At 35.8% G+C, this 12,180-nt stretch overlaps 2 protein-coding genes across 3 annotated transcripts; both read left to right on the forward strand.

Annotated features, from left to right (window-relative positions):
- Nucleotides 1–5,267: 5,267 nt before the first annotated feature.
- LOC21402441 (zinc transporter 4, chloroplastic) lies at nucleotides 5,268–8,389 on the forward strand. The gene is made up of 4 exons (XM_024166034.1): nucleotides 5,268–5,505; nucleotides 5,646–5,703; nucleotides 5,995–6,719; nucleotides 7,721–8,389. The coding sequence occupies exons 1-4, from the start codon at nucleotides 5,491–5,493 to the stop codon at nucleotides 8,174–8,176; spliced, it is 1,254 nt and encodes a 417-aa protein (XP_024021802.1). The 5' UTR covers nucleotides 5,268–5,490; the 3' UTR covers nucleotides 8,177–8,389.
- Nucleotides 8,390–8,824: 435 nt separating this feature from the next.
- On the forward strand, nucleotides 8,825–11,647 carry LOC21402442 (probable beta-1,3-galactosyltransferase 12). Of its 2 annotated transcripts, XM_010098762.2 has the most exons (7): nucleotides 8,830–9,416; nucleotides 9,679–9,831; nucleotides 9,925–10,007; nucleotides 10,093–10,192; nucleotides 10,304–10,417; nucleotides 10,534–10,676; nucleotides 11,173–11,647. In XM_010098762.2, the coding sequence occupies exons 1-7, from the start codon at nucleotides 9,004–9,006 to the stop codon at nucleotides 11,259–11,261; spliced, it is 1,095 nt and encodes a 364-aa protein (XP_010097064.1). In that variant the 5' UTR covers nucleotides 8,830–9,003; the 3' UTR covers nucleotides 11,262–11,647. The 2 variants fall into 2 exon arrangements, with proteins under 2 accessions (XP_024021822.1, XP_010097064.1); XM_024166054.1 differs by lacking the exon at nucleotides 11,173–11,647 and having other exon boundaries at nucleotides 8,825–9,416; nucleotides 10,527–10,635.
- Nucleotides 11,648–12,180: the final 533 nt, after the last annotated feature.

A 12,180-nucleotide genomic window follows, 5' to 3' on the forward strand; every position in this document is an offset into this window, starting at 1 on the left:
CGTAGTCAAAGAACTCAAGTTATCGATCTAATCGTTAGCAAGGTAAATAATTTAATTAGATTAATTTATTCGTTTATAAATTAATATATTTTATAGAGTATTGTAAAAATTTTATGAAAATTTTTATTATACATTATCCACTAGACACACATTTTCACATTTAAAATCGTTTCAGAAACTAACACATTGCCGCTTTTATATATGTAGATAGACAATAGGAATTAAATGTGGCGCTAATAATGAGTCCGATCCATTTGACTATTGAAAATAATTTGGAATTATCTATATGTAGATATTATCATAAAAGACTATTTGGTATGACAAGAATTTAGCATAAACACATTTAAGCTTCAGAATAAACAAATTTGCAAAACAAAATGTCAAATTAATAGTGAGGTTTTTTTTTTTTTTTTTTTTTAGCTATTTAATAATCAACTAGTTTGAATCTCTATAGAAGCTTCCAAAGAATCCATATGATTTAAAGAAGTCATGAATGAACTAAGCAACAAAATATGTATTAGATGAACATTTCATAACAAATACCTACTGATTAATCCAAAAGGTCAATGTAAGAAACATGTTGGAAATCCTCTCCTTTTTCATCAATCTTCATTTTGAATTCCCTAGACATTCTTTTAGTGACCAGTTTCTGAAGAGTGGTAACACACCTTAGACTATCTAGAATAGCCTCTAACTTGTAGCAAATGTCGATTAGCAAAAAGGCAAGACTCAAGTTGAGGAAAACCTCTACTGGAGCAAACCATTTTTCCCCTCCAAAAGCATTATAGTTGAGAATATAAGGATTCTTAAACACGGTAACTTTTCTAGTGTCTTCATTGGGTCATCCTCAAGCTCAGTTCTAGTCAACGTCAATTTAATGAGATTTCGAAAATAATTGGCTGTCTTCAGCTAACTTCTCTATCTTCCCCTCTACATTCAACTTACGAATTTGAAGACATCTTGACAACAATGGCGCTAGATCTACTCTTCCTCGAGACAAGTTTTCCACAGCTAGAGATTGAAGAAAATTAAGTACAAAGCCACACATTTCAGGTCCACGTCGTTCTACCATTTCACGTAAAGTATAATTTTACAGCACGTTTAGTTCGATGATTCAAGTTTTTAATTCGAAATGAGATGTGACTTAATGTGATAATTTTTTATTGTAGTAAAAAAGTTAAATGTGACTGTTTCTGAGAGCCTTAAGGGCCCGTTTAGTTCGCTGATTCGAATTTTTAATTCGAGTTGAGATGTGATTTTATGTGAGAGCTTTTTACTGTAGCAAAAAAGTTAGATGTGATTGTTTGTGAGAACTTTTTACTGTAGCAAAACTCGAATTCTAAACTCGAATCAGCGAAATGAACGGGGCCTTAATTCGAATTCTAAACTCGAATCGGTGAAATGAACGTGGCCGTTTTGTCATGTTGGTTCCAAGGCAAATTAAAATGAAAATACCACCCTTGAACATTCACCAATATTTGTAACGGTCAAAGTATAAAAATTATTGTTAACACACTTCTTAATAGCTTAAATTTTTGGGATGAATTGTTAAACTAACATGGTATCAGAGCGGGAGGTTTTGAGTTCAAACCCCCATAATTACACTCTTTATCTCCATTTAAATTGTCATCATGTATTGAGTTTTTAATATATCTCGGGCATAAATATTCACGTGTTGGGCTTTCTAATTAATTTACTCATACGATTGTCCATTGTCCAACCCATACGTGAAAGGGGAGTATTAGAGTATAAAAACTATTATTCACTAATCTCCTAACAGCTTAAACTTTTAAGATAGATTGATAAACTAACCGTAACCATATTATAGTACCCCACCTCAATATATTACCACACACATAAAATCTGCGTGACAAATACAAGTGTCGAAATCCCTTTAGACTATCTCAAGTCTTTAAGGTTTCAAATTTCTTCAGGCATCTTTCCAACGTAACCATGAGTAGTACGAACATTTTCAAACTATACAACTCTAAGGTGGTGAAAGCGGCTGAACAACCTCTTCATTACTTGTTAATAGGTTGTACATGGTATACTATTGAAGCAATAACAGAAATGGCAAGTTCGGGAGCTTTCCAGCACCATTAGGTAATGGAAGGAATTCTTCAGCAACATGCTTGTTCAAATAAAGGGCAATATGGCCCATGAATGTATGACGCTCAATCTCGTCAACAAAAAAAAGTTCTTAGCCACAAAACTTTTAGTGATAGTTTTTAATAATTTAGCAAAAATTCTTAGTACAACAAAATTGTTATGTTTTTATTTATGCCTTTTTTTAACTATGAGTTTTCATAACGTTGTTGTTAAAAAAAAAAAAATTTTAACGATAACAAATTTTTAACGACATAAAAATTTTTAACGACGACAAATCAACAATCATTTTTCTTATAGTTGCATAATCAGCCATAACCGACGCAACCCTTAAAGCATCTTTCAAATTCTTCTTTAGATAACTAATCTGATCTGCTGTTCTTCTTGGTCTGCAAAAGAAGAAGTGAGATGTGACGATGATTTGATTTTGATATATTTCACTATTGACTATATTTCTCTTACGTATGATAATGCCCCACAAGTAAAGCAATTTCTAAACAAGTAATAACGATTTCAAATAATAAAATTGATCTATACCAGAAACTGAACAAAATTAGAACAAAAAGCCATACCCACAAATAAAAAAACCCATGTTGTGGAAAATCGCGAAGGGACCTGATGGGGTCTAGTTCTCTCTTTGATATTGCGACTAAAGAAAGCTTTTATAGGCCTTTTGATTACAAGCATTAAGGCATTCTGACACAAGGACGAACACTTGTTGAGAAGTTGTTGGGCAGCTGGAAAAGAGGGACAAGTGGTGAATTGCTACAGGTGAACAGCGAGGGCATATGCGTGATTGCTGGGGCGTGAAGCAGTGGATTGGACACTATGAGAAGGCACTAGCCCAGTCTTGGACACATTAAACGGTGAGAGAAAATACTGTAGCAGCGAGTCACGAATAATGATTCAAATCATGACACGAATCTCTTTTCTAAACGTATACTAGTCTCAATCAACTGGTTTTAACTATTATTATAGTAATTTTGTTAAACGAGTCTTGTCGCACTCGATTATTAATGTGTCGAGCTGGTATTTTCCCATTAAGACTCGACATTTGTGTTAGTCTTTGTGCCTCATTTATCTGATAGATTTATAGCCCGTTCACTTCGCTGATTCGAGTTTGTAATTCGAGTTGAGATGTGATTTTATGTTAGAGCTTTTTACTGTAGCAAAAAAGTTAGATGTGATTGTTTGTGAGAGCTTTTTACTGTAACAAAACTCGAATTCTAAACTCGAATTGGTGAAGTGAACGGGTTTAATTTTTGTCGGTGGATTTAATTTATTTGAAATTGTAAAGCTTCTAGTTTTAACACCTCTTGTGACCAAATTTGCATTTCCTCTTTCACATTTAAAGCAATATAGTCTAACTTGAAAGATAATATGTATTGGGCCTGTTTGTTTGTGTTTTCATTTTCATTTTTCACGGTTTTCAAAGTAAAAAAATGAAAACGGGTGTTAAAAACGTGTTTGGTGCAAATTTTTTTAAAAAACAAAACCAAAAATGTTTTTATCTTTTTGTGGAAATCAGAAAACGAAAAAAAGGTGTTTTCATTTTCTTGTTTTCATTTTCTGTTTTCTAAAAACGGATTTCACTTTTTTTTGTTTTCATTTTCTTTCCTCTTTTCTGAAACCGTTTTTGTATTATATATGTTTATTTAATATATTATTATTTAATATATTATTACATATTTTCAAAAATTAAACCACCAAACACAGTTTCAATTTTTTTTAAAACTGAAATCAATCTCTAAATAAAACTACCAAATGCATTTTCAGAAATAATTCAAAAATAAAACTAAAAACGTTTTTATTTTCATTTTCGTACAGAAAACAAAAACGTTTTAGAATCAATTCCAAACGCACCCATTATGTTTTCCCGGTTTAAGGACGAATTGTTTTTCTCTTTTTTCCTACTTGAAAATTTTGTCTTTTTGCTTATCTTTTTTTTTTTTTTGTTCACTTGGTTTTTTATTTTTTTTTACTCATCAAAAAAAGAATCAATGGTGGAATCTATTGAGACCACTGAGACGATAAATAAGCAACTAAGGACACTTCAAATCATAACAGACCTCCATATTCAGAGGGCCCAATTGAGAGGCATAAGTAGAGCAATGAAAACAAGAGGAATCATTGATAAGAGAAACGTCATTCTTTTACCGTCATGTTTACCTGCCACCAGTGTTTTTTTTTTTTTTTGGCGCTTGATTGTGATAGTTTCTATTCCACATAAACAAACGAGTGTGGCTTCCAAAGGATTGATTAGTGTTACTTTTAAAATATGGATTGTTCTTTTTAGAGTGTAATTTAAGTGTAATTTTTGAGTTAAATTTAAGTTATAATTTGAGTTGAAGTTATAATTTAAATAAAGTTGAGTAAAGTTAAATAAAATTAAAATTTAAAAAAATATGAACTTAAATAAAATTAGAATTTGAGTTGTCTTTTTTTAAATTTTTTTAAACAAAAGAATATGTCCTAACTTTCTTAAATTAAATTATAGTATAAGAGATAAAAATAGAAAAGACAATAATTTCTTATATAATAAGTAATCAATAAAAAAAATCTTTATTATTACAATCTAAAAAACACAGCGAAAAGACAAAATAAAAAAGATAGGAAAAAGAAAAGCAGCCTTAAAAGTTTACAAATATGACACACAAAACAATCAAAATTCGCCGTCAAAAATTGTAGATTTAAAAACCTATTTTACGCATTATTGATAATAGAAAGTTAGTTTTTATCAATTAATATAAAAAAAAAATTATCAATTAGATTCTAAACTACGTATTCATTTAAAAATTCAGAGAATAAAAAAAAATGGCCGACAATGTGGCGGTCTAATAACATTTTAAGAGCTTATTTAGTTGTTGATTCGAGTTTTTAATTCGAGTTGATATGTAATTTTATGTGAAAATTTTTTACTGTAATAAAATAGTTAGACGTAACTGTTTTTGAGAATTTTTTACTGTAATAAAACTCAAATTTTAAATTTAAATTGATGAAATGAACGAGATCTAAATATACACGTGATATTAAAAAATGTGAATAAAAAAAATAGTAAAAAAAGAAACATACGATCCAAGAATAGGAAAAGAAGGGAATGAAGCGTGGTGTCGACACTATTGCGTTCATTTGTTTGCAAAAAGTCGCCAGTATAACGTCCACCTCTATCAGTTACCCTCCCTTTCGTCAAAATATGTCGACACTCTCTCTTAATCCCCCTCTTTCTCTCTCTCTATCTCTCCCCCTGCTGCGGAACATTTCTTCTACTGTGCTCTCTCTGATCTCATATCGATCTCTCTCTCTCTCTCCTTTCATGTTTTTGCATATATACCACCGATCGCGAGATTCGTGTTCCTCTGCTAAACCCCTTTATCCTACATTAATATGCTCTTTGCTGAGGTTCGCTTCTCGAGAAAAATACCTTTTCTTTCTATCATCTTTCTCTACAACTATTTCTCTTCTCCCCCATTCACGGTGGTGCCTTTGCTTATTTTTTATTTTATTTTTATTTTTGGTTTCATTTCTTTTTCTATACTCAGGATATCTGGCAGTTTCTCTGCCTCCGAGGAGTCTTTGGAAAAGCTCGGGCCTCTGCAGGTGAAGATTTAAAATTTTCTTGGATTCGCTATTTGATTTTCCCGGAAAATTTCTTCAAGATGAATGTTTGCCGCTCCTACTAATTCAGATTTTGAATTTTATTATTGTAACGTCCTAATTGAGTCGAAACTATCTGTTCTTTCTTATTGTGGCTTTAACGATTGATGAATGAGGCTTAATCTAGGTTTCTGTTTGTGTCTTTGATGATTTTGCACAAAGGAGTTGTTCTTTTTATTTTTTTGGAAGATGATTCTGAGCTTTTGCTATTTGCTCTGTTTATTGCGCGAAAAGCTTCGTTTTTGCAGACAATCTCCCATTCCATGGCGAATACAAGTTGCCAGAGCGCGGAGCTAGAGGTATGCCGGGATGAATCGGCGGCGCGCGTCCTCAAATTCGTCGCCATCGCCTCGATCCTCCTCTCCGGAGTGGCCGGAGTCGCCATTCCCCTCATTGGAAAGCACCGCCGGTTTCTCCGCACCGATGGCTGCCTCTTCGTCGCCGCCAAGGCCTTCGCCGCCGGCGTCATCCTCGCCACCGGGTTCGTCCACATGCTCTCAGGTGGGTCGGACGCGCTATCCAATCCTTGCCTGCCCGAGTACCCGTGGGCTAAGTTTCCTTTCTGTGGGTTCTTCGCGATGATGGCCTCGCTGTTGACCTTACTCGTTGACTTTATGGGCACTCAGTATTACGAGAAGAAGCAAGGGCTGGCCCGGCCCAGCAGCGAGGAGCAAGCTCGGGTCGGATCGGATGATTCGGGTGGCGAAACCGGAATTGTTGCGCTTCAGGCCAATGATTGGAATGGGAAGGTGTTCGGAGAAGAAGAGGGTGGCGGTATGCACATTGTGGGAATGCATGCGCACGCTGCTCACCATAGACACAGTCATGCTCAAGAGCACGGTGCATGTGATGGGCACGTGAGGGAGCATTCACACGGGCACGGGCATGACCACGGGCACTCGCATGGGTTGGGGGATGGGAACGAGGAAGGTGGTGTTAGGCACGTCGTCGTTTCTCAGGTAAATACACAACTCTTTTTTCTTTGTATCTTTGTCTTGTTTTGATTGTTGTTGTCGTTAATTGTGGGGCATTTGGTGCAATTTTACTTTTTTTATCTGCTGATTTGTGGAGTTCTTTTGTTGTACTGTTTCTTTAGTGGGCAGAAAGAAGTTATGACTTTGACAAGGAAACATATATGAGAATTGAGAACATGACAAGTGTATTAGTAAGTGGGCCCTGCGAAAAGTTCTATCCTTTTGGCATGAAAGTAGGCCCGAGTTGTGGATGGTCAAGAATAATAGATGTGCCTTGGGTGGACCCTCGTTTTTTATTTTCTTAATGCTAAAGAGTTGTGAGTGAGGTGGGCTTAAGCCCCGCTTTAGGTCGCTTGGTCATGAAGTACCATTTGTTTTGTTTGACTAATGCAATTACTTGCATGGAAAATGGCGTTTTGCTTGCCATACTGCATTTCTGACTTTTGAGTTATTAAAATTGAAATTTGACATTGGAAATCGAATATTCTTGATCAAGCAGAGTTGACTAATGCAAACTATCGCCTATCAATAATATGTTTTTTTATGGGTTTTGTGAAAAAGAAAAAAAAAGGATTGAGTTTTTTGACGATTGTTATTATTGGCCAGCTTGGTTGGATGACAATGGTTGTTGAATTAGATCTGGGGTCTAGGTCGGAGACGTTTGGTTCATATATTAGAATCATGAGATTAGAACCATTTTTTATTTACGTGTATTTTTTGTGAGAGAAAATATTGTAGCGAGTCACGAATCATGATTCGAATCAGGGGCCGAATCCCCCTTCCAAACGTCTAGTCTTTGAAGGAAAACTTTGTCAAATACTGTTGATGCTATTTTCATATGACCGGAAATGCTTGTATTTAAAACTTCATCTTTGAAGATTTGCTCTTTTTTGGAACCGACCCATTTCTATATTCAGTTTATGCCTTCCAATATCCATGTGCTTTTTCTGCGCATTTGCAATTGTTTTCTTGTATGTACTATGTAGGTTTTGGAACTTGGGATTGTATCACATTCAGTTATAATCGGGCTATCTCTCGGAGTCTCGCAGAGTCCATGTACAATAAGACCCTTAATTGCTGCATTATCCTTCCATCAGTTCTTCGAAGGATTTGCCCTCGGAGGCTGCATCGCCCAAGCCCAATTCAAGAACCTTTCGGCCACAATAATGGCATGCTTTTTCGCGATAACTACTCCCGCGGGGATTGGCATTGGGACTGCCATTGCTTCTTTCTACAACCCGTATAGCACTGGAGCATTGGTTACTGAAGGCATTTTGGATTCTTTGTCAGCTGGGATTCTAGTCTACATGGCTTTGGTGGACCTGATTGCAGCTGATTTTTTGAGCAAGAGGATGAGCTGCAATTTTAGGCTGCAAGTGGCATCCTATTTAATGCTTTTCCTAGGCGCTGGATTGATGTCTTCATTAGCTATTTGGGCTTGATTTTGTTCTTAATTGTTGTTATTGTCTTCTTTTCCCTTTCTTTTTCCCCCTCTTTTGATGTTTCATGGTGTAGTAATTATATATGCAACGATTCTTTGTATTTTGTTGCTCTCTTCCTCTTAAGAGGGAACTGATAGCAAGAAGAAAGGAATACAAGGTTGTAGACAAGCAAAAGAAGAAAGGAATCTAGAAGTTTTTTTAGACAGAAACAAACAGAAGCACTCGGCCTTGGATCATGACTAGCAGATTTACCTTGTTGCTGTTTGTAATTAAATTTTAATTGATTGTGTGTACGGAAAACGGTCCTGTTTGAGGCTTCCAGGCTCCTAACGAGCTAGCAGGGAGATTGCCGAAATGGTCCCATTTGCCAAACTCTACCCACTGAATTTATTGCTATCGCACCATATAGTTAAAATACAGAATACAATTCAATTCTTCAAGAGAAACAGAAAAGCTTAAGGATCTTTTTGATGTTAAGTCTTTTGATTAGAGGTGTTCTGGTTTTATCATGTTAATGTTAAAATCTTGTTACAGTTTTCACGTTGCAAGTGGGGACAAATATACTTCAACTGAAAGGAATTCTCAGTTTTCACTCTACTTGTTCAGTTACAAGTAGAGTGGCACTTTAGACCAAGGAAAAAAAAAAGTCTACGCCTCTAGATCTTTGTAAGGTGTGTTATATCATCGATGTCGTTTAGCGCCAAAAAAGAAGGCTCAGATCTAGTAAATTGCCTTATATAACGAGCAGGAAAGACGGACTGTAATGTTTAAGCCCGCCAAATACTACGACTATATATATATTAATTAGAGCCTCATTATTCACCAAAATGCCACTCTTCTCCCACCGCCTTTCCCACTCACTTCCAGTCTCCTCCTCCTCTTCTTCTTCTTCACATTCCTATTCCTCCAAACCCTTGAAGCCCCTAAAACCCGCCGTTTCCTTTCCAATCACCGTCTTCCCGGTCATCTGCCTCGTGTTTGGCCTCGCCGGAACGATCTTCGCCGTCTCGGTCCTCCGTCGCCCGATTCCTCTCCCCATTTTCCGATGCGGAAACGCCGAAGACACTTTCCGCTCGTTCTACTCGGCTTCCAACTCTCGACAGCTCGGCGATAATGGAGGCCTGGTCGATCGGCCTAAGCTTCTTGGCTTCGTCGGAATCCAGACCGGCTTCGGCAGCGCCGATCGCAGAGCCGCTTTGCGCGCCACTTGGTTCTCCTCCGATCCCGACGGGCTTTTGAGGTACAATACAATCAGACTTCTTATCCTTCAAATTTCGATAATTTATAGTTGAAAATCATTCTCTGTAACTGAATCGAGCAATTACTTAATGATTATGATCTGCAAGGTTAAAACTTTGGTTTTCGTGTTTCTTTTTCCCAATTTGCTACTTTCGTATACTATATATTTTCCGCCAGAGGATCTGCGTATGAATTTGTAATTTAGAATAATTCATTGAGTTCTCGAAATGCTTAATATATTCATTTCATCGTCGTCTTTGTAGACTGGAACAAGCTACTGGTTTAGCTTTCAGGTTTGTTATTGGACGGACAAAAGATGCAAAGAAGATAGGACAGCTTAGGAAAGAGGTAGATAAGTACAAAGACTTTATGCTGATTGACGCTGAGGAAGAATATGCAAATCTTCCATACAAAACGTGAGAGTTTCTTGTTTAAATTAGATGTTTTTGAAGGCGATAAATATGTTCTGTAAGGTGTATCAAGGGTTCCTTTTTTGTTCTGCTTTGTAGGTTGGCATTTTTCAAAGCTGCTTTTGCACTCTTTGAAGCAGACTATTATGTCAAAGCTGATGATGACATCTATTTGCGTCCAGGTATGTTGAAGAGCGTGGGATGTTATAATGTTTTGACTAGAACGTTCTACATCTAGAAATAATTATGTTTTCTTTGAGTTTTCAGATAGACTGGCTACTCTTCTAGCTAAGGAGAGAAAGCATTCACAAACTTATATCGGATGCATGAAGAAAGGACCAGTGATAACTGACCCTAAATTGAAATGGTATTTTGGGTTCTTTGAAACCTTTTAATCTTGGGTGCGTTCATTACTTTTAGGAATATATGTATGCGCGCTTGTTTTTTTGGCCGATGGTTAAATAGTACAAAATTTCAGGTACGAGATATCAGGACATCTACTTGGAAATGAGTACTTTCAGCATGCTTATGGTCCTATATATGTTCTGTCTGCTGAGGTGGTGGCATCATTGGCAACTGCTAGAAATAACAGGTGATCTCATTTGCACAAATCTGTGTGATGATCCCATGAAATTTCGAGCTTTCTGGTGTTCTAGTTTTTGCTGCTGGGTTGCCCTTTTCTTAGTGGATTTATTTTCTAGCTTTCAGTTTGAGAATGTTTAGTAATGAGGACGTCACGATTGGATCTTGGATGCTTGCCATGAATGTTCAGCATGAAGACAATCGGGCACTATGCGACCCTCGATGCACACCAACATCAATTGCAGTTTGGGATATCCCAAAATGTTCAGGTAAAATCATCTTTCAAGAAAGTCTGATAGAAGCTCTGGTTCTTTGACAACGAGTAAATAAAACAAAGCAAGAAGTAAAAGATTCTTGGTTTTGTTCTGGACGGTTAAAAGCATGTTCGTTGTTAAGTTGCAAAAAGAAGGCAGTCTTACCATATAAGAGTATCTGTACATTTTGAAGCAAGCAAGCTGATTCATTGTCGGTTGTTAAGCTAAATATGTTCCGATCTTGTGAGATTTATCAGGATATTTCATGCTTTAGGCGCAAAAGTTAATTTTGTATGTAAACAAAGCATCATGTAGCTTAGTGACCTTTTTCGGAAAATAGTTCCATGGCAAATATTCCGTTTTAATTGGGTTGTTTCGCATAATCTTGCCGCTGATGCATTCTCCATATAGCTAGACCATGTCATGACCATGTCATGACTTTCATGTGATCTGATTGGTAACTTATCTATTGAGCGATTTCTAACGTCAGAAAGTATGGCAAAATTTTCAGGTTTATGCAACCCAGCCACTCGCCTGAAAGAACTTCATGCAATCGATATGTGCTCCAAAAGTCCTACCCTACCTCCTGATGACAGATAAGAACTTTTTTGGCCTGCAACATTACTTACCCTACAAATGCCAATAATTCAGGAAAATTACCTGCAAAGGAATTGTTAATTTTCTCCCTTTTCATTCCATTAGGTCATCATCATCATTCGGGAAATGTATTTTTAGTGATCGTAATTCCCACGCCATCACCCTCTCTTAAGTAATTTTCCGATATATTATTTAGTTCCAGAGAACGTATATAATACAAGTAATACAGATATACTTGAAGATTATCACTGACAGTACTTGCATGTAGGACCGTTTTGTGTGTCACGACTCACAAAGCATGTTCTACATTGGGGCGGTTCTCTTTTTGACCTGCCTAAATTTGATATGTATATGTATCTGTACTGCTAATTAAGCAAAAATTTACAATACCATCGTTCATTTTATTCCTTATATTGTGATTTATAACACGCATGTTTTCATTGCGTTTAATGTTTCGTGTCTTTGGTACACTGTGGGCGGATTTGTTTAGTTTCTACACGTTTTAAAATTGTGGTGCGTTTGAAACTCATTTTAAAATAATTTTATTTTTTTTGTATAAAAATAGAAATAAAAACGTTTTTAATCTCAGACATAAATTATTTTTAAAAACGCGTTTGGTAATTTTATCAAGAGATTATTTTCAGTATAAAAAATTCATTAATGTCTCTCTGTTTGAGAGAAGAGAAAACGAAAATAAAAAATAAAAAATAACTAAAAGTCGTTTTTCATTTCTCACATTTCACATTAAATTAAAAAATTATTTTTATTTTTATTTTTTATCTTTAATTGTGTCAAACACTGTTTTCAAATCGTTTTATCTTTTTTTTTGAAAAAAAGTGAAAAACAAAAAAAAAAAAAAATCTGACGTGTAGTCACTCTCTTTCTTACTCTCTAACTTCTACATTTGTTGCCTGTCTTCCAC

The sequence above is a fragment of the Morus notabilis genome, unplaced genomic scaffold (assembly GCF_000414095.1).
Source record: "Morus notabilis unplaced genomic scaffold, ASM41409v2 Scaffold804, whole genome shotgun sequence".
In the NCBI taxonomy this organism is placed as follows: domain Eukaryota; kingdom Viridiplantae; phylum Streptophyta; class Magnoliopsida; order Rosales; family Moraceae; genus Morus; species Morus notabilis.